This window comes from Podarcis vaucheri, assembly GCF_965113315.1.
Source record: "Podarcis vaucheri genome assembly, chromosome: 6".
Classification (NCBI taxonomy): Eukaryota; Metazoa; Chordata; class Lepidosauria; order Squamata; family Lacertidae; genus Podarcis; species Podarcis vaucheri.
The window spans coordinates 55,172,205-55,193,198 of record NC_138764.1 but is presented as its reverse complement, the minus strand read 5'-3'; the positions used below and the strand labels follow the sequence as shown (position 1 = coordinate 55,193,198).

Sequence of the window (20,994 nt, the reverse complement as noted above, 5' to 3'; positions counted from 1 at the left end):
TTTGCCATTACCCCCAGTGGCTACAGTAATAGTAAACTGAGCCCCCCCAAATGGTGCTGTGTTCTGGTTTTTCTGTGAATAAATTATGTTGGGCTTTTTGTTCTTTTGGAACTGGCTTTTAGTAATATATGGTGTTTTTAGTGGTGGTACAATCATATTTTATGGGTTATGTTTTGACGTGCATTTTGTAAGATGCTTGCTGGAGAAAGTCTCTTTAAAAAGCAAGTTGAAATTACTAATTAATCGATCGATCGATCGATCAATCAATCAATCAATCAATTCTTGTTAGCCTTGTTCCTGAGTTCTGTGAACATAGCAGAGGGCATAGAGGGCACATGCCTGTCCACATGCCAGTATCACTTCAAGCTGGCACATACAGTACCCTGAACGCCTGAACTGGGTCATTGTTCCAGCTACAGCCAGAACAATTTTGTTGACCAACTATCAAAATAAGCTTGAAATATACATAGCGAAGTCCTGACTCACCCTCGCAGCATCCCATGATTTAACCTTGAATTGGATGGATGAGGATTTGTGTTAAATATAAGCGCTCAAGGGGAGTAAGGCGAAGGCCCCGTTTGGCCCTTCAGTGGGGTGGGGGCGGACGCCGATGACTTTGCAGCGTCCACAAACTGAAATAGCACAGACTTTGCGCTAGGAAATACTGTAGACAAAACCCAACAGCCACAGGAGTTCCATCCAATAGAAGCCACTCCGGCCAGGCGGCGGGGGAGGATCCACACGTCTTGCTTCGACTCACGAGGCGGGTTGCGCCCGGTGGGGCTACGCCGAGAAGGCGGAAGAGATGAACCCAGGATCCCGCCGGCCTCGTAGGGAGCGAGGGCGGGGGGCGCATCTGACACGCCCAGGCCGCGCGTGGGCTTGTGAATGAACCACGTGGCACAGACTCATTTCCAGCTCTGGAGACGCGCCTGTGCCTGGGACTCTTCAGAGAAATTTAGCGCTTTCTCCACCGGTTCGCTCGCCGCTGCCAGCCTATCCATCCAGAATCAGCCCGGCATGGAGGCAACAACGCGCCGCTCCCTCTACAGCTTCTCCGCCGTTTGCTGCCTCCTCGCTGGAACCTTCCTGCCGCTGCCAGGTAAAAGAGCCTCCGACCGCTTCTTTTCGTCCTAGGTGGGACTCTGGAATCCAGCGCTCTTGCGGGAAAGTGTCCTGATCCTGAATGGGTTCTTGAGATCCCCTAGAGGGCGCGCGCTTGGGGGGCATCCTATAAGTCTCTCAGAGGAGCCAGGACCTACCCTGTGTTTGCTAATAACCCAGTTTTATTACCGCGTCTGATGATCTGGCTTTTTCATGTGATCGCCCTAGATTTTCCGCAGCCCAGGAGACAGTACTGCTCCCTGCGTGCTACTATCCTAAGGGACTGACTCTGTAGCTTCGTTCCCACCCTGGACACCAAGGTGGTTTTCCCCCGCCCCCTTAGAGCGCAAGAACTTTCTGTATCTGTCTGGAAACTCGTGAGCTTGAGGCGCAGTAGTGTCTGTCCAGATGGTGTCCTTCCTTGCGGCGGGGCCCCCATGTCCCGGAGTTCCGCCGTCGGTCCTTGCAAGCTGTTGTGATTGTTGGTTTATAACATGAGAATGTCCGGGGCTTAAGGCTTTCTAGAACCCTTATCCTCGACTGATCTGGAATTTCAAAGCCCTGAAGGAGGCGCTTGGCCGGGAGAGAGAGCAGTCAGGAAAATGCACTCTGCATAGGCTTGTAGTCTCGTCTTTTGTGAGTAGTTCTGCTTCACATTTCGAAATTCGGCGTTCAGAAATATTACAGTGGTACCTCAGATTAAGAACTTAATTCGTTCTGGAGGACCATTCTTAACCTGAAACTGTTCTTAACAGGGGGGCCTCTTAATGGGGCCTCCCGCTGCCACCGTGCCACCATCGCACGATTTCTGTTCTTATCCTGAAGCAAAGTTCTTAACCCGAGGTACTATTTCTGGGTTAGCGGAGTCTGTAACCTGAAGCATCTGTAACCCAAGGTACCACTGTACTGGGTCTGTGCCCCAGCTCAAATGAAGTCCTTGCTTGGATAGATCTAGTTTTCACACCCTCTTTATGTTTGATGGAGGCTCCTTGTGCTTTGCTTTCCCCCTATCCTTGATTCCCTCTCAGTTTCTCCCTGACTAGTTATTTATTTAGTCATTCAATTTCTATCCCATCCTTCCTCCCCAAAGAGCCCAGGGTGGCAAACACATCAGACTTACACACACATACTGGACTAAAAACAGTTAAAAACTTTCTCGCAACCGGTAATCTCAAGGTTGCCAGGAACAGCGCATTTCAGCCATCAGATGCCTGGGTAAACAGAAATGCTAAATTCCGCCTGAAAGTCAATAACAAATTAGGCCTTTCTGTTGTTTGTTTGCTGGTTGCAGACAAGTCTGAAACTATGACGTTTCCTCACCTCCTGGTGGGTGGGACAGTGATGCTGTTGGGGCAGGATGCTGGGGCAGAAGTCCAGGACCACACTAAGACAATGATGTTTCAGAAGTTCTTAGATGGTGTTGGGGAAATCGTTTCTGCCCAGTGTGATTGATGTACCTTTTCAAGAAACTAGATCAAACTCCAGGATTCAGACATGCACTAGAAATAACTGGCAGAGCTGCTTGTTTTTATATCTGGGTTTGCCCCAATCAAAGCAGGGGTCTGATTTATAGAGCCTCCTGAAAAGTTTGTGGGGGAGAGGGTTGGTAAATGGGAAGATAATCAGCCATATTTTTCTTGCAGACTGTATGTACTGCAAATAACTGACATTGGCATGTGAGGGCAGGTGCACCATGAACTGTTTTTGTGGATCAGTCAGTGTAGCAGACTTATTTGCAAGGCTGCTGTCTTCATTCTCACTCTGCTCCCAAACCTGAGAGAGGCTGCATTTGAATATAACACTAAACCATGGCTTGGCACTGTGGCACAACTGGAACAAGTTGCAGGGAGCCTCTGGCTTGTATACTTTCCACAACCTGCATAGTCAGGATGAGGATTTGGGCAGCATTTACTTTCAGTTTCCCAGAATCTCAGCTTAGGAAACTTAGGAATTAAGAACATAGGAAAATGCTTTAATATGCTTTGTTAGACCATAGGTCCATTTAGCTCAGTATTGGCTACAGTGCTTGAACAGCTCTCCAGGGTTTCCAGCAGGGAGTCCTAGCCCTATCTGGAAATGCTGGGGATTAAAGCTGAGTCCTTCTGCCTGAAAAACATATGCTCTACCAATGAACTATGACTGTACACTGAGCTACAACCTAAGACAGCTGTTCTACCTGGCCTTTGGCTTGGAGTCAATTTGATTCCCTCCCCCTCTTTCTTTTTTCCTTTCTCCTCCTGTGATGAGGCTGCATTTTAATGTTTTAATGTTGTATTTTAATCTCATTTTTTAAATTGTATTCAATCAACTTGTTTTTATTATTGGTTGTTAGCCGCCCTGACTGGGGAGGGCAGGGTATAAATAAAATTATTATTATTATTATTATTATTATTACTATTACTATTGTCACTGCATCTGAACTGGTGGTTGTGGACTATCATGAATTACCTCCCGTTTCAAAACAAGTTAGCTTCAAATGGTGGGCTATGAAGCTGGTTTGTTAAAACTGACCATAATTTAAACCACAGATCTAACACAATGGTGAGCAGAGACTCTGGGTAAATTGCGGTCAAATCATCATCCCAGCTGCATGGGATGAGGGAGCATGCAAGCCTGAGTGCTAAATTATGGTTTAAGGTTGCATCTAAATGCGGCCAAAGCTGCAACAAATTTTACCAGACAAATCCACTTTGGGAGCAATAAAAGCAACCAGTCATGAAGTTACCGTATTTGTTACAAGTCTCCTTCTTGTGCTAATTCTGGAAGGGAAAAATAAAAACAAGCTGTGTGTTCTGCTGAAATTCTGCTTCCCTTGCGGAGCCGTCATGAGATAGCAGATCCAAGAGATGGTTCAGACAATCTCTGAGTTAGAACTAAGATAGGCCCAAGCAGCTTCTCTTTAAAAATGTGACTGGGCTGAAGATGCTTAGATATTTTAAGTGTTTTTAAGTTCTGTTCCTGAGCCGTTGGAATGGCTGTCTCCGGAATTGCTTAGGACTCCCTGTGGCAGGAGTTCAAATTTGCCTGCCAGCTCAGTCTCAGCTAACCAATCAGGTACTCGTCTTGTTCAGTAGTGCCTTTCCCAGCTAAATGAAGAAACCCACTTCCTCCAAATGACTTTCAAAAATATAAAACTCCTCCTGAAAGTTTTTATTTTATTTTTTGGTCGGTGAATTTTGGCTTTGTCTCCTGAATGCCTCTGGCTGTGTCTGGGTAGTAGTTGTGTTTGCTTGTCTTCTGTACATGCACGTCTTCAGCGGAGCCCTGATTTGCAGAGAAGCATAAAGCTTAGTTTGTCACAGTTCCAGGCCCTGCTCTATTGCCCTGAGGTCACAGATACACTGGGAGCAGTGTGTAACACAGCCAACATGGGCAGTGTCTGTCTCCTCCTCTCTTCCCACTCCCACCCCAATGCTGCCTTAGTTGCTCTTGCAGCTTTATAAATGAAATGGGACACATTCAGTCCAAGGGGCCTTGTGCAACAGACGAAGAGACAATTGAATGTAGGGAAATGTGATGGGTGCCAGCCACTTCCAAAGCCTCAGGTGCAAGTAACTGGAGCAGGCTGCTGCTCTGTTGCTGTCGGAGAATTTCGGAAACAAAGTATCTTATTACAGTAGCTTTCAACCGGTGTGCCATGGCACCCAGGGGTGCTGCGGACAACACTGGCCTCTGGCCCTCTTTCCTTCCTTTCCTTCCTCCTCTGATGCCCTCTTGCTTCTGTGCCTTCCAAGGGCTTGCACAGCTGTTTGTTGCAGCAGCCCTGGCTACAAACTCCCCAGACCAATGGTGATTATGGGGCTGGCCGGGGTGCTTCCCAGGCCCCTGTGGAGCAGTGTGAGGAGGCACCTCTCTTTGGGGCAGGGTGGGCAGCTCAGAGGAGGGGTGGCAGGAAGGAGAGGAGAGAGGAGGTTGAGGGAACACTCCACAAGGGAGGGTGTTTGAAAAGGCTGCTGGCTCTGCAGGCAAGGGGTGACATAACTGGGCTCCTGAGCCCCACAGAGATGCCACAGAAAGAATGCAGTAGGTCAAGGGAGCCGTGGACCCAAAATCTTGAAAACCCTGTCTTATTATACCACCCTTTTTGGTAAAGGTTCTTTCATGTTAAACAGAACATGTTGGTGGGGTGGCAGCTGAGAGTTGCTCCATTTTCGCAAAGCACTTCTGGGGCCAGTGGTCTGTGTTTGTGTCTGTGGATTAAATGTGTGTACAGCACAATCCTAAATCAGTTTCACTGAATTCAGTACGGCTTACTCTTGAGTGAGTGGTGGATTATTACAGGCCAAGTAGCAGTGAAGAGCTTCTAGTCGATATTCTCTGCACCTCTGGAGTGTTAATGCAAAGTGCTAGTGAGGATGTACATGGGGATTCAATTTTTATATAATTTAAAGAAACACACAAATGGCCCATGCTCTTGATAGAACCTGTAGGGACAGTTGCTGAAAAGGGACAGTTCTAGGCTGCAGTTTGCCAGAGTTTCATATTTCATATCCAGGTCACACATCTATGTTTAAGTGTCCTATCCCTACTTGCAGTAAATGAGTTGGATCCATGTACTCTGCCTTTGGATATAAACACATGCTGTGGAATGAATGAGAGCATTCAGCATTCTGACGCACCTTGGCAAGCAACCAAGCTATTTCCCCAAAGGTGTGGGATACAAAGCTCTGGTGTGTGTTAGATGTTTTTGCGTGGGGGTGGGGGTGGGGAATAGTCAATTAGTATTGGACCTTGTTATTGCAATACATCCTGTGTACAAAGAGTACAAAAAATTATTATTGCCTGCTGTAATGGGTTTAGGGGTTGCTCGTGTGTAAGTTGCCGCCACTCCTGGCTAGGTTACCTGGTTAACCCTTTCTGACTGAGCACCCTCCAGCATCGTGACTGTCTCAGTCGCTGGCAGCATCCGTCAGTGGGCGTTTCTTAAACCTTTTCCAGCATAAAAGTTGTTTGACGCCAAGTCTCCTCCTACTCTCCCTGCGCGGAAGTCTTCTGCACTGGGAGGGTGTGGGCAGCTGGTCTCCAGCGAAGAGTCTTGGAGCCTCCTCCCCGATTCCCCCACCTGCCCCCCTTCTCCACTGGTGTTACGCTGATTTCCTTCCCCAGCAGATGGGCTGCCTCTCTCCCTACTGGGACCCTCTGCTGCATCCCTTTGGAGCCTTCCCTCCGCCTCTAGCTCCGATGGCAGTTCCCTGACACCTGCCTTTGATCATTTACCTAAACCAGGATGGAATTGTATGCAAATGTTCACTCCTCAGAGAAAAATTGGGATATAGATTTGATAGGCAGCATATTACTATTTACTATTGGTTAAAAGTCTAAGCTGGAAGGCAGAAAGTGCCTTGTTCACCTTGGTAATTTAACCACTGTACAGTATCCTCCTTACACAAGCTACTGTATCTTGTTCTCAGATCCACCACCTGCTCTATAGGTATAGTCAGTTATTTTTTTTCTAAAAAAAAATGTTTAGGGGTACTCTCATTTTGACTCAAGAAAAAATGTTTAGGGGTATGTGTACCCCTCGTACCCCCAGAAAAAAGCACTGGGTATATTAATACTGACCTACACAGTGCTATTATATGGATTAGTTATTTATTACACTTGTATCCCATCCTTCATATAAGCAGCTGAAGGAGGCATTCACAGTTATTCCCCAAGCTTTATCTTAAGAACATGAGAGGAGCTTGCTGGATCAGGCCAATGGCCCATCTTGTTCTTGCAGTGGCCAATGAGCTGCTTCTGGGAAGCCCGCAAGTAGCACCTGAGAGCAACAGCCCTCTCCTCTCCTACCTTTTGAGATAGGCTAATATCTCTCATCTCTGGCCCATAGATTACTAAAATAATGTAGGACAAAGTGCTACATAATACCTAGGTATTAGAATTGTCCTCCATGGGAGGGTGGACTATACAGTGGTACCTCGGGTTACAGATGCTTCAGGTTACAGACTCCACTAACCCAGAAATAGTACCTCGGATTAAGAACTTTGCTTCAGGATGAGAACAGAAATTGTGCTCCAGTGGTGCAGCGGCAGCGGGAGGCCCCATTAGCTAAAGTGGTGCTTCAGGTTAAGAACGGTTTCAGGTTAAGAATGGACCTCCGGAACTAATTAAGTTCTTAACCCAAGGTACCACTGTATATTGTTAAGGTAGACAAAGTTATTTTCTATTATTCTGTGAGTCACAATTTCCTTTCTTTTTAAAAAAGAAGGTGCTTTCTAAAGCAGTGCCTTGTTGCCTATGCCCACTTAGAGTCCATGGCCAAAATATGCGTTTCAGCTATGGCTTCCACTCTTTACATTTTTAGAGGGGGTTTTTTTTTAAGTAAAAAAAATTTTTTTGATCAATCAAGTAAACCAATATTATGAACTCTCCTTGGGTGTCGTGTGTGAGAGTGCGTATGCTTTTTAATCAAGTGGGTTTCAGCTTCAATTTTCAATCAATCAAATTTGCACAGGCATATATTTTTACAAGGCTGCAATTGTTTTCTGTTGATTTCCTTGGGCGAAAGCCCCATTGAAATAATAAAAGGCACTTACTGTTGAATAAGTTTACTCAGAAGTAGGTTCCAAGGAGGCCTGAGCCCAAGGAAATCAGCAGACAATTAGCCGTACAGGCTTCTCAGAAGCCTCCTCCCACAAGAAGTAGGGATGACCAGCAACTTGGCTTTAAAAGAGGATTAGACAAATTCATTGAGGATAAGGCTATCACAGCTACTAGCCACATTGGCTATGTTCTACCTCTGCTACTGAAGGCAGAATGCTTCTGAATACCACTTGCAGGGAACTGCAGGAGCGGAGGGTGCTGTTGAGCTCAGTTCTGCTTGTATGCTTCCCAGAAGGCATCTGGTTGGCTACCGTGAAGACAGGATGGAGGGCTAGATCAGGGGTCGGCAATCTTTTTCAGTCATGGGCTGGTCCACCGTCCCTCAGACCATGTGGTGGGCCGGACTATATTTTGAAGAAGAAAAAATGAACGAATTCCTATGCCCCACAAATAGCCCAGAGATGCATTTTAAATAAAAGCACACATTCTACCCATGTAAAAACACGCTGATTCCCGGACCGTCCGCTGGCCGGATTGAGAAGGCGATTGGGCCGCATCTGGCCCCCGGGCCTTAGGTTGCCTACCCCTGGGCTAGATGGACCATCCAGCAGGAACTTCTTAAAACTTTCTCAAAATCCATCATCATCAGTGCTTCCCCTCCCTACAAAAATAGATGCCAGTATTTACCATGAAGTTGTTACAATAAGTGCCACACTTTTTAACAACAAAAAAGGTGCCAGCACTGCGTACCCCCTGAGTACCCCCTAGGGGGAAAAGCACTGATCATCATCACCATTTATTAAACTTATTAATCACTTGTCACACAAAAAGTATAGAAGGGATCAGATCTCCCTCACTAACCCTGGTTTCATCAGTGATGATGACTCCATTGCGAAAAGAAGGCCTTGCTTCTGCCGCAGAGCTACCCATTGGCACCCAGAGCTCTGTGGCCTTTCCAAGTGTCATTGTAGGAAAGGAAATCTAGCCCAAAAGGTCCTGGTTTGCTTTTCCAAACAGACTTAGAATGGCAGAAAGTTGGGTGAGCAACAAAGGTAGTAATAGCAGCAGAATGACTCTCAGCAGTGACAGAGGCAACAGATGCAGGGTGGGGCATTATTGGCAGCAGGTATGGTGGTTACTTTAACTCAGAAAGAGATTGATGCTTGTCCAGGCTGCCTCAGCTTCCAAGGTGACTTCCACCTTGATGGCTTCAAACAGGAGGTTGTGGGCAGGCTGTACCAGTGATATAAGCTTTTCGGAGTGCACAATAAGCAGCCAGCTAATCAGCTCATCTAGAATTGCACGTGTTTAAGTGGGGATACCGCAAATAACAACACAAAAACAAATAACTTCTCACAGGTCTTGAATTTATTTCAGCTGGGCTTTGCGGCCCTAGTTTCAATCCCTAGGTCTACGTTCCTTGCTTGACCAGCTTTCTGTCTGGGCCTTTTAACAGAATACAAGCTCATCTCCTGTATGTACTTTGCAGTGTGTTCTATAACAGACTACTATGTGTAGAAACAGAGAAAAGGACAACCTCTTCCAATGACCAGAGAGTCTCTGGGAGAAATTTCGCGTGCAGCATGCTCATTATGGGTGAGATTAGATGAGTAATCTAACTGCACTGTTCTGTAGTTGAAGAAAGGCCATGCTTGACCAGTAGCTCAAAGTAAGATTCTTCTGCATATTGATCAGTTGGGTGACAGTAGCCAGTAAACAGGAAGGAGATGTTTAGATTGAACATGATTACATTGCTGTGAAGGTAAATATGTCTTTTTAGGTCTGGTTCAGACATAACAGGAAGCCATGGTTTCCTGTTACAAGAACAAGTTGTGGTGACCTTTATGTACTTTCTCCTCCCAGCTTTTTTGTTTTGTTTTGTGGCAGTAAAGAAATTAGAAGCTTCTGCTTCTAATTTTAAACAAACCACAGTTCCCCATAATGTCTGAACTTGGAACTGTGGTTTGTATAAAAGTTGGAAGGGAAAGCTGCCAATTTTCTCCTCCCGTGAAAAGAGAGTGAGGAGCACATGAGCCTGAGACTTGTCTTGGTCCATTCATGTAATAAAGCATAGTTTCCTATTACAGTGGTACCAAAACCATACTTAAACCAAGGCGCAGATTCCGTTCTTAGACCGAGGTAAAGTTCACAAACCGGGACACTACTTCCGGTTTTGCGGAGTTCCTAAACCGAATAGTTCGTAAACAGGGCTGTTCTCAAACCGAGGTACCACTGTGTATCTTACATCTATGTAGATTAGCAGCAATAGGATGAACTATTACTCCCCTGGGCATGTACCTTGTGAGAGTGACAGGTGCTCTGATTTAGAGTATTGATCACTAGCCAGCCTATTTATGTGGAAGCACCATAATGACAATTGCAGTGATCTAGACCTTTGTGTTTATTGATTTGCATGAATGAATATTTTCTGTAATTAGCTTTCTTTCCTTTAGCCTTTGATTCTTGCATCTTTGTAAATGTCCCAATGGACCTTAATTAGACAGAAAGGGTAGGTTTTACAATGACTGGGGTGTTTGCAGGTTTTTTTCAGAAGTGTTTCAAATATACACAATTTCACTTAAATGTGTGGTTCCCCAGAACGTAACCCCCCGCGTAAATGGGGGGGTTACCTGTATGTTAAGGTAAAATATCACATGTTGCAAGTTGGGTTTCAACACAGAGCTGCTGTTTTCAGAGATGTTTCTTGCAACAGGTAGTGCCACCCTTAGCCAGATTCTGTGGTTCGCTGGAAGCATTTAGAACACCCAGAATAGTAAACAAATGTTGGTCCCCTGGAACTGGAAGCTTCTGGGTGTGAACACATAAATAGTACAAATGAGGTTTACTGTCTGCAGTCTTTAAGGTTACCACTTTTCTATTATTATCTTTTTCATTACTAAAGGTTTAATTTATCACATAATGATTAGTTACGCTTGACAGGAAGAGGTAGCCTTTACCCAGAGCCTGGCTCTGCTTCCATCTGCTGCATATTGCATGAGTTGGCTGTACCCCAGTTTTAAGGCTCAAAATCAGCAAATTGTTTCTCAGTTCCCCAGGTTGGTGTGAGACCAGAAAGACTCAGGTAGGCAAAGGACTGTAGAAATGTAAGGTTGAATGTTTAATCTCTTTCACATCCTGCAGCTGCAATAAAAACGGGACTGTGTATGTGATATACTTACTATACATGCTTGCTTTATTCTGGCATGCTACTTTGGTGTTACTTTTTATAACAGCCTATGCCAACCTGGTGTTTTGGACTACAACTTCTCCATTCCCCTTAACACTGCCCCCCAAAAGATAGTGTTGAGGGGAAGGTGGCATGTGGCATTTAGCTGCAGGAGCCGAAAAAGAAGCAGTCCAGAACAGAAGTGAGCATTTTGTGAGCGGCAGAATGCCCATCTCCAAGTATGAGAACATCCACTCAAAGCTCTGCAGGCTTCTAAGTCTTGTGGAACTAACTGTTCACATCTTTGTCAGAGTTGTCTTTTCTGCCACTGCAGCTTTTTTAAAAAGTGAGTTGATATGAACGGAATGATACAGAACCTACAGACAGAATAATCGGCGCTTTTTCAGGGAGTACTCAAGGGAACACAGTACCAGCACCTCTTTTTGTCGTTAAAAAGTGTGGCACTTGCTATAACAACTTCATGGTGAGTACCAGCACCTATTTTTCTAAGGGAAAAAAGCACTGAGACAAATGACATCATACTGTGATGTGACTGCAAATGTGCACAGCTCAGGATAAGAGAGGGTTGGCATCTTAATCTTAACGCTTGAGTGCTTGAAGTGGAGAAAGAACTACTTCTGCCTAGATTAATATTTCCACCTAAAAAATCCATGGCAACTATTGGCTCATGATAAAGTTTTATCAAGTGATTGCTGCATGCTAATGCAAAGGAAAGAGTTCTTTGTTCTAACTGGAAAAAGTATGTTTCCTTTTGTGACTCCTTTGTTTTCTGAGCTCAGAGTACCTGCAGTCTTTTCTTCCAAGCCAAATGCATGCCATGGCAGTTATTGAAAGATGAAAATTGTCCTCATTAGGACTCTGTCAAATTGCCTACCGAGGGAGGCCAAGATGCAAAGTTCCATAGGACTGGTTTATAATATTTATTTTTATTTAATTAATAATACAAATATAATTCAATGTGTATTGAATAAAGAAACAAAGAAACAACAAGTTTCATGAAAATGAAAACGGAACATACACATACACGAACAAAATGAATTTCCTCCACTTGGATGCCTTGCAGGTTCAAAATGAGCAAACTAGTTACTTGACACGTATTAAAAAGCACCTTCTCTCATACTAATCCAATGGGATTTGCTAAATGAGCCAGAGGTGGTATGTGTGTGATTATAAAGATGGTTAAAGGGCAGTATTCATTCTTCATGGATGCCTTTTAGAAGGGTGCAACAGCTGGTTGTTAGAAGGGTAACAATCACAAAGCCCTTGACATCCACATGTTGCCTGGCCCGCTGTGTAAAGCAGCACTGGCCAAGTACCTCAGTAACAGCAAGGCAACAAAGGACAAGACCAGGATCCTGTTGCTACTGCTGTGCTGTAGATCACCACCAAGCCCATGTCAGTGGCCAAAGACTATCACTAATCTTTCCCCTTCCTCAGGATGGAGGGTTTAGTCACAGTCTGGTGTGTTATGTTTACTCTGATGACTGTAGGTAAAAGCTTAAATTCAAATGGCATTGGGGGCTGCCTTATAATAGAAGCTATCTCATGCACACACCAAACTCCCCAAACATTTTGGCATGCTGCTGAGACTCAGCGTGCTGTTTTCCCCATAAGTCATTATCCTGAGCCTGCTGTGTAGGTGTGTTGAGTTTGGGTGAAGAAGCCAGCCCCGTTGTGCTCCAGCATGAGGGTTCTTTCAGCAGTGCAGAGGAACAGCTGCCTCAGCAGAGACCCAAGACTGGAATAAAATGAGTAAAGAGTTATTGAGAAGCTGTAATTCTGTGGTTTGTGGGTGGAGAGTGGGAGTCCAGTTTTAACTCCTGCTTTACTGTGTGAGCAAGTGGTGTGGGACTTCCTCCCATGCCACACTTAACTGTCTTGTTTGCTGTTGATTCTTCAACACTGTATGGGACGTACGAGATCCTTCATTCACGCTGAAATGATTCTTCTGCAGAGATAGCACTGGCTACCAAGCATACTTGGTTCTAATTGTTTTGGGTTGTTCCCCACCATCAGTTAAGACCCTCCCCTTGATTTTTTTTTTGTACTTCTGAAAACTCGGGGGTTCATGGATGGTTGTGCATGGATGGTTCCATTGTGTGTACACCAGGATCGGTACTTAGACTGAGGTCACTATAAATATATATATGATTGATTGTTGCAAAAGGACATGAGATTCTCAAATTGACTTGAACTTTGAGATCATGAAAACTTGTTTTTCAGGGGTGTTAGATTTCAACCTTGGCCTACTGTATTTTTTGTCTTTACTCCTTTTTCATACAGTGGTACCTCTGGTTAAGAACTTAATTTGTTCTGGAGGTCCGTTCTTAACCTGAAACTGTTCTTAAACTGAGGTACCACTTTAGATAATGGGGACTCATACTGCCGCTGCGCCGCTGCTGCGCAATTTCTGTTCTTATCCTGAAGCAAAGTTCTTAACCCGAGGTACTATTACTGGGTTAGCGGAGTCTGTAACTTGAAGCATCTGTAACCTGAAGCGTCTGTAACCTGAGGTACCACTGTATTTTGCAAGAAAGCACCCTCACAAAATGTTTTGGTCTGCATAGCCCCATTGTTATCTTTGGAGGTGGGGAAATAGTGCTTCTTCAAATCCTTGACTTCGTAACTCTGGTGATTTCTCTCTCTGATTCTTTACCCAACAATGATCATCAGTGGCCGTAGGTACCTTTCCTACTCCAGTATGAAGCTCCAATACATTGGTTTGTCATACTTTGTATGTTTGAGGAGCAGAGGGTGAGGTTTGGAGAAAATAATTTCCAGTCTGCAGAGAACTGGATGGCTGCAGTGCGACTAGAGGAGGAGGTTAATAGAAGAGGAGTTTCCTCCCCACCCTGTAATTGTAATTGATTTGTCTTGTGGGCTCTGTTCCTTCCCTTTCCCTCTTATTTTCCCCTTGCTGGAAGCAGCTGACCTTCTGGGCATGTGTCTGTGATTTTAGCTTTCATCTGTTTGTTTTTCCTGCACTAGGAGATGGGCAGAATTTATCATCAGCTCAATCTGGCACTGTGTCACACTTCGTGCTCCCTCACACGGAGGCTGGCGGCCTTGGCAACTGGACAATTCCCCCTACTGCCATAAGTGTGGATGGCAACACCACTGTTGCTTCACAGTTAAATCTCAGTAGCTCAGTCACGCTTGAATCTCTGGCACCTACTGTACATGGCTCCTTAAGCACCACAGCAAGACTACAGAACACAACGCATGTTGCCAACAGTAGTCCTGACATCCATTCACTTCCTGCTGCAACTACAAACTTGGTAGAAGTGAACCAGACCCGTCTGAATGATTCCGAACCCATCAGTACCACAGCCTGGGTTAATTCCAGTATTAATGTTATGGCTACAGAGCCCTCTCAGCCAAAGGACGTACAAGGTAAGACTTGGCAGTAGTCAACCACTTCCCATGGAATGTAGCTTAATTCTCAAGCAACTTGGGTTGTGTACACACAACATTTTGTTCTGCAATCAAAGGAGGCTGAATGCTTGCGTTGTTTTTTTCTATATAGTCCTTGCACAATCTAGATCTACTGCATATTTTTATTTCCCTGAAAAGTATTTCTTGAGAAACTGGTTTCATTCCAAAAATAAAAGCTCATTGTGGATTGATTCTGCAATACCTCACAGTGTGTCCATTTGAAACAAGATGTAGGCAATCCTGGCAGTGGGGGTTGTATCCATACCTGCCCAATTATGTTATGGGTGTGCATACACCAAGACTGCAATCATTGCTTCCTTCTTCAATCACCTGGGGCATGTGTGGGGAGGAAAACATATAGATAGCCTAATCAAGGGGAGGGTTTTCACCTACCCCTGTAGATTGAAAGCCACATGTTGAGGACAAGCATAAATGATTCTCAATGGAGAAACACTACATATCTGTGCTACAAATGGGTTAGTGAGTGCACAGCCTTGGATAGACTTTTCAATTGACTTTATTAGGTGGAATACCTCAGAAAGTTTTTTGGCTCTAGTTGTTGTTGTTTAGTCGTTTAGCCGTGTCCGACTCTTCGTGACCCCATGGACCAGAGCACACCAGGCTCTAGTACCTTATCCCATACCTGCCAAAATTGGAGTGGAGAGAATAGAACACAATCTGAGTAGAACTCCCAAGTGCCTGGAATCATAATTAGATGTTTCTATAACCTAGGCATAAATATTACCTCTTCGATGACAATTATAGTTCTGTTAACACAGGATATTTATTCAATCCCTCATGTAAACTTCAATACACTTTGAAAACCTTGCAGTTTTTCATAAAATGGAAGGCAGGTAATTCTGGGTTGTTGTCAAGCAGTAAATGGAGAACAGAAAGTCAGACACCTGGGCAAATGCCTTGCTCCATATATATAAAAAGTTATGGCATAACAAATTGGTATAATTTGGATATGCAGTAAATTAAAATATAAACAAGGAACCACAGAAAGAGGGAGAGAGGAGTCTAAATAAGTAAATGATTGTCTGCAAAGTAAATTTATATTTATTTTGTATATTGTAAAAGCTTATAAGTGTATTTTTAAAAAAGTTATGGCATTGTAACAAAAATAGGAAAAGTTATTTTCAACTTTCTTCAAAGGATGAGAAAATCACAGCAAGATGTGCTGCAGGGTTCTATATGATTAGCAGGAACCATTCCATACTGGGAGTCCAGGTGTCCATGAAGGCAGAATTCTTTCTCTGATTGTTCTTTGACTACTTTTTATTGGTTTTGGTGGCTTCAGGATAAAGAGCAGTTTCTCTCAGGGAACCATTGTTGACAGTGGGAGGAGGGGAAAGCTCTGTGTCTGATGCGTCAGAAACAAATGATGCAAAACACATATTGACATAGGCATTGATCTGTAGGCACCTATCTCTGATGTGTTTGGGCAGGCAATTGATTGCTGATGCTGTAACGCTCCAAGAGTTTCCTCTATGCACCATGCAGTGGGGCTTGCCTTTGAACTTCCTTTTCCTGTATAGGGTACGCTATGCTAATTCACCTTCCCCCGCCCCCCTTGGGCCACATGATAAAAGAAAAGCTAGGCTGTGTACACGCCATATATTTAAAGCACATCTCCACCACTCAAGAATCCTGTGAACTGCATTTTGTTGAGGGTGTTGGGAATTGTAGCTCTGTGGGGGCAAACTACAGTTCCCATGATTCTTTGAGGCAGGGATGATCTCTGACTCCTGGCTTGTCCCATAGAATTGAAGTATGTTTGGAACTAAAGATTTGGTTTCTAGGATTTCAGTCAGAACCCTCTTCTAATTATTTTGTGTAGATCAGTTTAGCTGTCTCAGTTTGCACTCTAAGATTTCCAGGCTCTACAGCTGAAAAACCCAGATTCTGCCAACTGACTAAGAACGGATATTTTCTGCACAACGCGTCTCAGAAAGCTTGCTATTGTAAGACAAACTATGGCAAAGGGCTATGAGTATCCACTAGTGTGTTTCAGCCATTGATCTAAATCTGTTTGCCAGTTTGGTATACTTTGTTCTGGACTCTGGATCTGCTCCGCCCATGTGCTAGAATTGTAGTAATAGAGAGGAAATGATCATGCGGGATTATTTTCATTTGTTCTTGCACATCAAAGACCCAGGATCCTCGCTTGATTCACTTGTGGGTGTCTCTCTTGTCTCTGCCTCCAGGGCCGACATCTCCTTCCCAGCCAACAGCTTCCACACTCATCACCTCGGGGCCTACAGAAGGGAGGCCAGAAACTATGTCGGTGGCAAACCCTGATGCTATCACAGAAGGGAGCAGTGCCGAGTCCACCTTGGCTCCAAATGCAACTGATACGGATGGAAGAGTCCTCACAGCGAGTGCCTCTAGCACTACCATATTAACACCAGGCATTGTCTCCTCCACACTCACATCTCCCAGAGTCCCACCAGTGGAAACAGAGCAACCAGCTAACCACGTGCAAAAGAAGGCCTCTACCACAGACATGGGAGATGGCGAAGGTACTCACTAGGAGCTCTTATTCCATGCAGATAGAAACAAAGATAGAGAGCAGTTTGGGAACTAGATATATAGTGGAGACGAAGGTATATAAAAATGTATTTGCGACAGAACAAGTTTTGACTTTTGAAGTGCCTAGTAGTTGTATGGAATTGCCATTCTGGTGTTAGGATATTTCCGTTCCACCTTAAAAGGGAGCAGGCATTGTGAGTCAGAGTCTGCACATGTCCTGTTCACAGGATGTTTATGTTTGCTATTGCTTTCGTTTTCTCTCTCTCTGTCGGAGACACTGACGCAGGCAGTCATGTCTTTCTTTGTTCTGATCAACGCTGAATAAAGCTTGTAAATAATGCTCTCCTGAGTGCGACTTTTGGCTGTGCATTATCTGCTGATAAGAGTGTGCATGAGCTCTAGAAGAAACTCATGTCGCTAATTGCTGATACTGCCTGACTACGGGAGATCGATGGATCGTCCGGCAGACGGCTTGGGGCCATGATGGACTTTATCTCCCTGGCAGTATCCCAACATCTGGGCCAGGAACAATAATCCATGTTTGGCTGTCTGACTATTTTTTCCTTCCTGCAGACCTACCTAGTATACCAGAAGCCAGCCCAATAGGTGAGGACCCTCTGGTGATTGCAGTCATCTTCATCTTCATCGTGACAGTGGGGATCCTGGCTCTTATGGGGTTCTTGCGGTACCGACAGCGCAGTGGCCAGCTGCAGTTCCGGCGGCTCCAGGATTTGCCTATGGTTTGTGCCCTCAATTAATCCTCCTCGTTAGACCTCTAACCTGGACTTCACAGGCTCTTATTAAAAGATAGGAAGCTAACCATTGATCTGACTTGGCAGAAGGCAGTCTAGCTCAACCCTAACTGGCAGTAGCTTTCCAGGGTTTCAGACTTTGGTTTCTCCCAGCCCAACAGGAGGTGGCAGGGATTGAACATGAGGTCTTCTGCATTCAAAACAGATGCCCTACCATGGAGTTATGGCCCTTTTCCTTCCTCTGCCTTGAGTGCCCTGCTCTGAAACGAAGGTTTTTTTAAAATATACTTTTCAAATATCATTATCAGAATGCATTTGAAAAGGATATAGGCTCCATAAGTGTTTGTCAACCCTAACTAGGGTAGCATTCAAGTGTAACCTTTTGTGAAGGATTCAATTGGACTTGGGAGGAGAACATCTCTAGTGTCTTCTACTTCATCATTAAGGGTGATTGGATGAAGTGCCTCCAGACCACATGGAGGTACCATTTCAGAGAGAGGGGGGGCTTGAAAATGGCACCATAGATTCCCCCCACAGTAAGAGTGACAAAGGTTAGACCCCCCCCCAATTTAAGTTGAATGAGCTCTCCAGCTGTGGGCCTTCACATTAGGGCATCTCACCTGGAGCATGGCCTAGATGCCAGTACACAATAAATCTTATCCGTCTGCCTCTCCTGAGGCTGTCCATCTCTTTCAAATACAGCAGTAGTCTGATAACAGCAAGAAGGTTACTTCAGGGTGTCTGTGGAATGGGGCAAGTCATAGAGTGCATACTTGTATACCTGAAGAAGTGTCTCCACCCCCATCGTTCAGCCCAGACACAGAGATCCAGCTCTGAGGGCCTTCTAGTGGTTCCCTCAAATCGAGAAGTGAGCTTGCAGGGAACCAGGCAGAGGGTCTTCTCAGTAGTGGCGCTGGCCATGTGGAATGCCCTCCCTTCAGATGTCAAGGAAATAAATAACTATTTGACTTTTAGAAGACTTCAGGGAAGTTTTTAATGTTTGATGTTTCATTGTGTTTTTAATATTTTGTTGGGAGCCGACCAGAGTGGCTGGAGCAACCCTGTTGGATGGGCAACATATAAATAAAATTACTGCTAGTGCTACTACTACTACTTGAGGCATGGGCTGAGGGCCTGTGTGCACTGCTTGCTTTTATGCCCTTCACCTACTCCTGCTCCTTCAGGACTGCAAAATTAACAAGGTCTCCCTTTCCCCCCTTTTTGCTTACAGGATGACATGATGGAGGACACACCTCTTTCCCTCTACAGCTACTAAGCAGTTGGAAGACAATTTTCCTATTCAGATTCTGACCAGCCAAGGGAGGCGTAAAGGCTTCTGACCGGGAAGAGCATCCTCTGCAAGATGCTGTCCTGATTTCCCATGACTATAAAGTTGTGAGTCAGCTGACTTAGTCTACAAAGAGACTTGTTTTTTCTTTCTTTTTTGGGAATTGGCACCAGCCTGACCTAGTCCTTTCCCTTGTCCCTTTGTGCTCCTTGTGCCTTGTGTTCAGAGCCATACAGCTCTCGGGGAAGTGGACTTTCGTTCAGTGACCGCACTAACTCTTGTTCACATTGCCAAGGGAGGCCTTGCTTGGACTTTGAAGAGCTGCACTGTGGGATTCTTGCACAAGAAGTGAAGCAGCTGTGGAGGCAAGTCAGCCCAGCGCAAAACCGCCGAGTATGTTACATGTGAAAGGAGATGCAACCCAACTGTGATTTGGAGGCCTAGTTGGCTCCTTCCTTGAGTTTTACATATATACTTTTAAATTGCACTTCTATTTACACTTTTTATCAATCGGATCCAAAGGTGTTCCAGGGGGTCTAGCAGGAAAACAGGGAGCAGTGACCCCATATTTGCCATAAGAGCCTTGATCCACCAGACCAAAAATCCATTCAGCCCATCATTCTGCTTCCCACATTGATCAGTCACAAGCCTCCAGGAACCTTGCAAACGGGGTTTGAAGACAGTAACCCTGAGCCAAAGTTGTTCCCTAGCAAATGGTCTTCAAAGAGATTGCATAGCCTTATTGCTGTGGAAGATGTGCTCCGCCCCCCCAATTATTGCTGTATTTCAGGGGGAATAAAAGCAGTTTTGATTCAGACAACACTGTTTGGGGGAAGCAGTTTATTTTTGGAGTTTCTCCAGAAAATTCTGCCACTGTTCTTGCTACCAAGGTGTGGCACAGGAGATGCCCAGCAATTATACCAGCCCAGTTGTGCCCAGACACTTGTCCAACAACAGCTCAGATCAATGGGACTCATCTGTGTACTCAGTGCTGCCACTGGAAGTTGTATCTAACTGTTGTATCGCTTGCTTGTTTGTTAGATTCATATTTAATTAGATTCATATTTAAATAGTCCTGGCAACCGTCTTCATGTGGACTCTTGGCAGTTACCTCCTGCTGTTTGCACAGAGCGTTCATTCCCCACCTTGTCCTCTCCTGTTACTTCTTTACCTGCTAATCGTAGAGGAATTGCTTGTGCCTTGTTTGGATGAAGAAATCTAGAACCAAAGATGGGGCAGACCAATTAAGCTGCAGTGTCCCTTTTATGTCTGCATAGGAGTGTACTTTTTACTTCATTTAAAATTCTCTTTATTCCACCCTGTATCCTCTTTTCTCCAGCTGTTTTCTGTTTCTCCCGTTCTGTTTCCCCTCACTTCTTCCACCTGACATCTCTCATTTACATCTTTAGCCTTCTGAAGGCTTGTCCAGAACATAACACCTTTGTGTTTGGACTGTTGATTGTGGGTCTACAAATAAATTGGTTTTCCTCTAAATAGGCTTATTTCCTTTCTTGCTTGAAGCTTCTCAAGTTGTTAGTTGGATGAGATAGGAGCCTTTGCTCAGGTTTTCTGCAACACCCCCAATTTGCATCCCAGCAAACTGGAGGAATTATGTTGCTGCTTCCCCTTCACATGCCTGTATAAAATAAGGAACAGCGTAGATTATTCAAAGAGGAGCTAGAGAGAGCATGCCAGGAACAAATCTCTAAAGGTTACTCTTTAAATCCTTACACACACCATCTGATTTGTAAAAGGGAGTTTTTATTCAGTGGGCAATCATGCAGGGGGATCTCACTCTGACTAAAGGGACTAGTTCTAAGAACTTAGGTTTTTCTTGATCCATCATTCCAAGATAGGGGTACCCCAAACATTTATCTAGTTAGGAAAGCTACCTCTGATGGAAGTTTGAGAACCTCCGCAGTTAAAACTCAAGGTGTCACACTCTTGGGCTTTTCAAAGGCCTGCAGAAAGTTGAGTATTCCATGTGATACCCCTAAGAAAGGGTTTGCACAAATGCTCCCCCTGAAGTCTGCAGAACTGCTGTAGAAGTGAGTAGGACTTGTAGCCACAACTGATGGACTAATCCAGATAAAACCCAAACAAACCTGAAAGATGATGATAGTGTGGCCCTATTCAGGTTTGTTTTGTCT

The 20,994-nt window shown here is 44.7% G+C and overlaps 1 protein-coding gene across 2 annotated transcripts; it reads left to right on the top strand.

Annotated features, from left to right (window-relative positions):
* The first annotated feature begins 593 nt into the window (after positions 1-593).
* LOC309535620 (uncharacterized protein) lies at positions 594-20,338 on the top strand. 2 transcript variants are annotated; one of them, XM_082228903.1, is made up of 5 exons: positions 594-1,102; positions 13,823-14,227; positions 16,480-16,794; positions 17,378-17,544; positions 18,788-20,338. In XM_082228903.1, exons 1-5 carry the CDS (start codon positions 889-891, stop codon positions 18,830-18,832), a joined length of 1,146 nt encoding a protein of 381 aa, XP_082085029.1. In that variant the 5' UTR covers positions 594-888; the 3' UTR covers positions 18,833-20,338. The 2 variants fall into 2 exon arrangements, with proteins under 2 accessions (XP_082085029.1, XP_082085030.1); XM_082228904.1 differs by lacking the exon at positions 594-1,102 and adding an exon at positions 4,533-4,707.
* Positions 20,339-20,994: the final 656 nt, after the last annotated feature.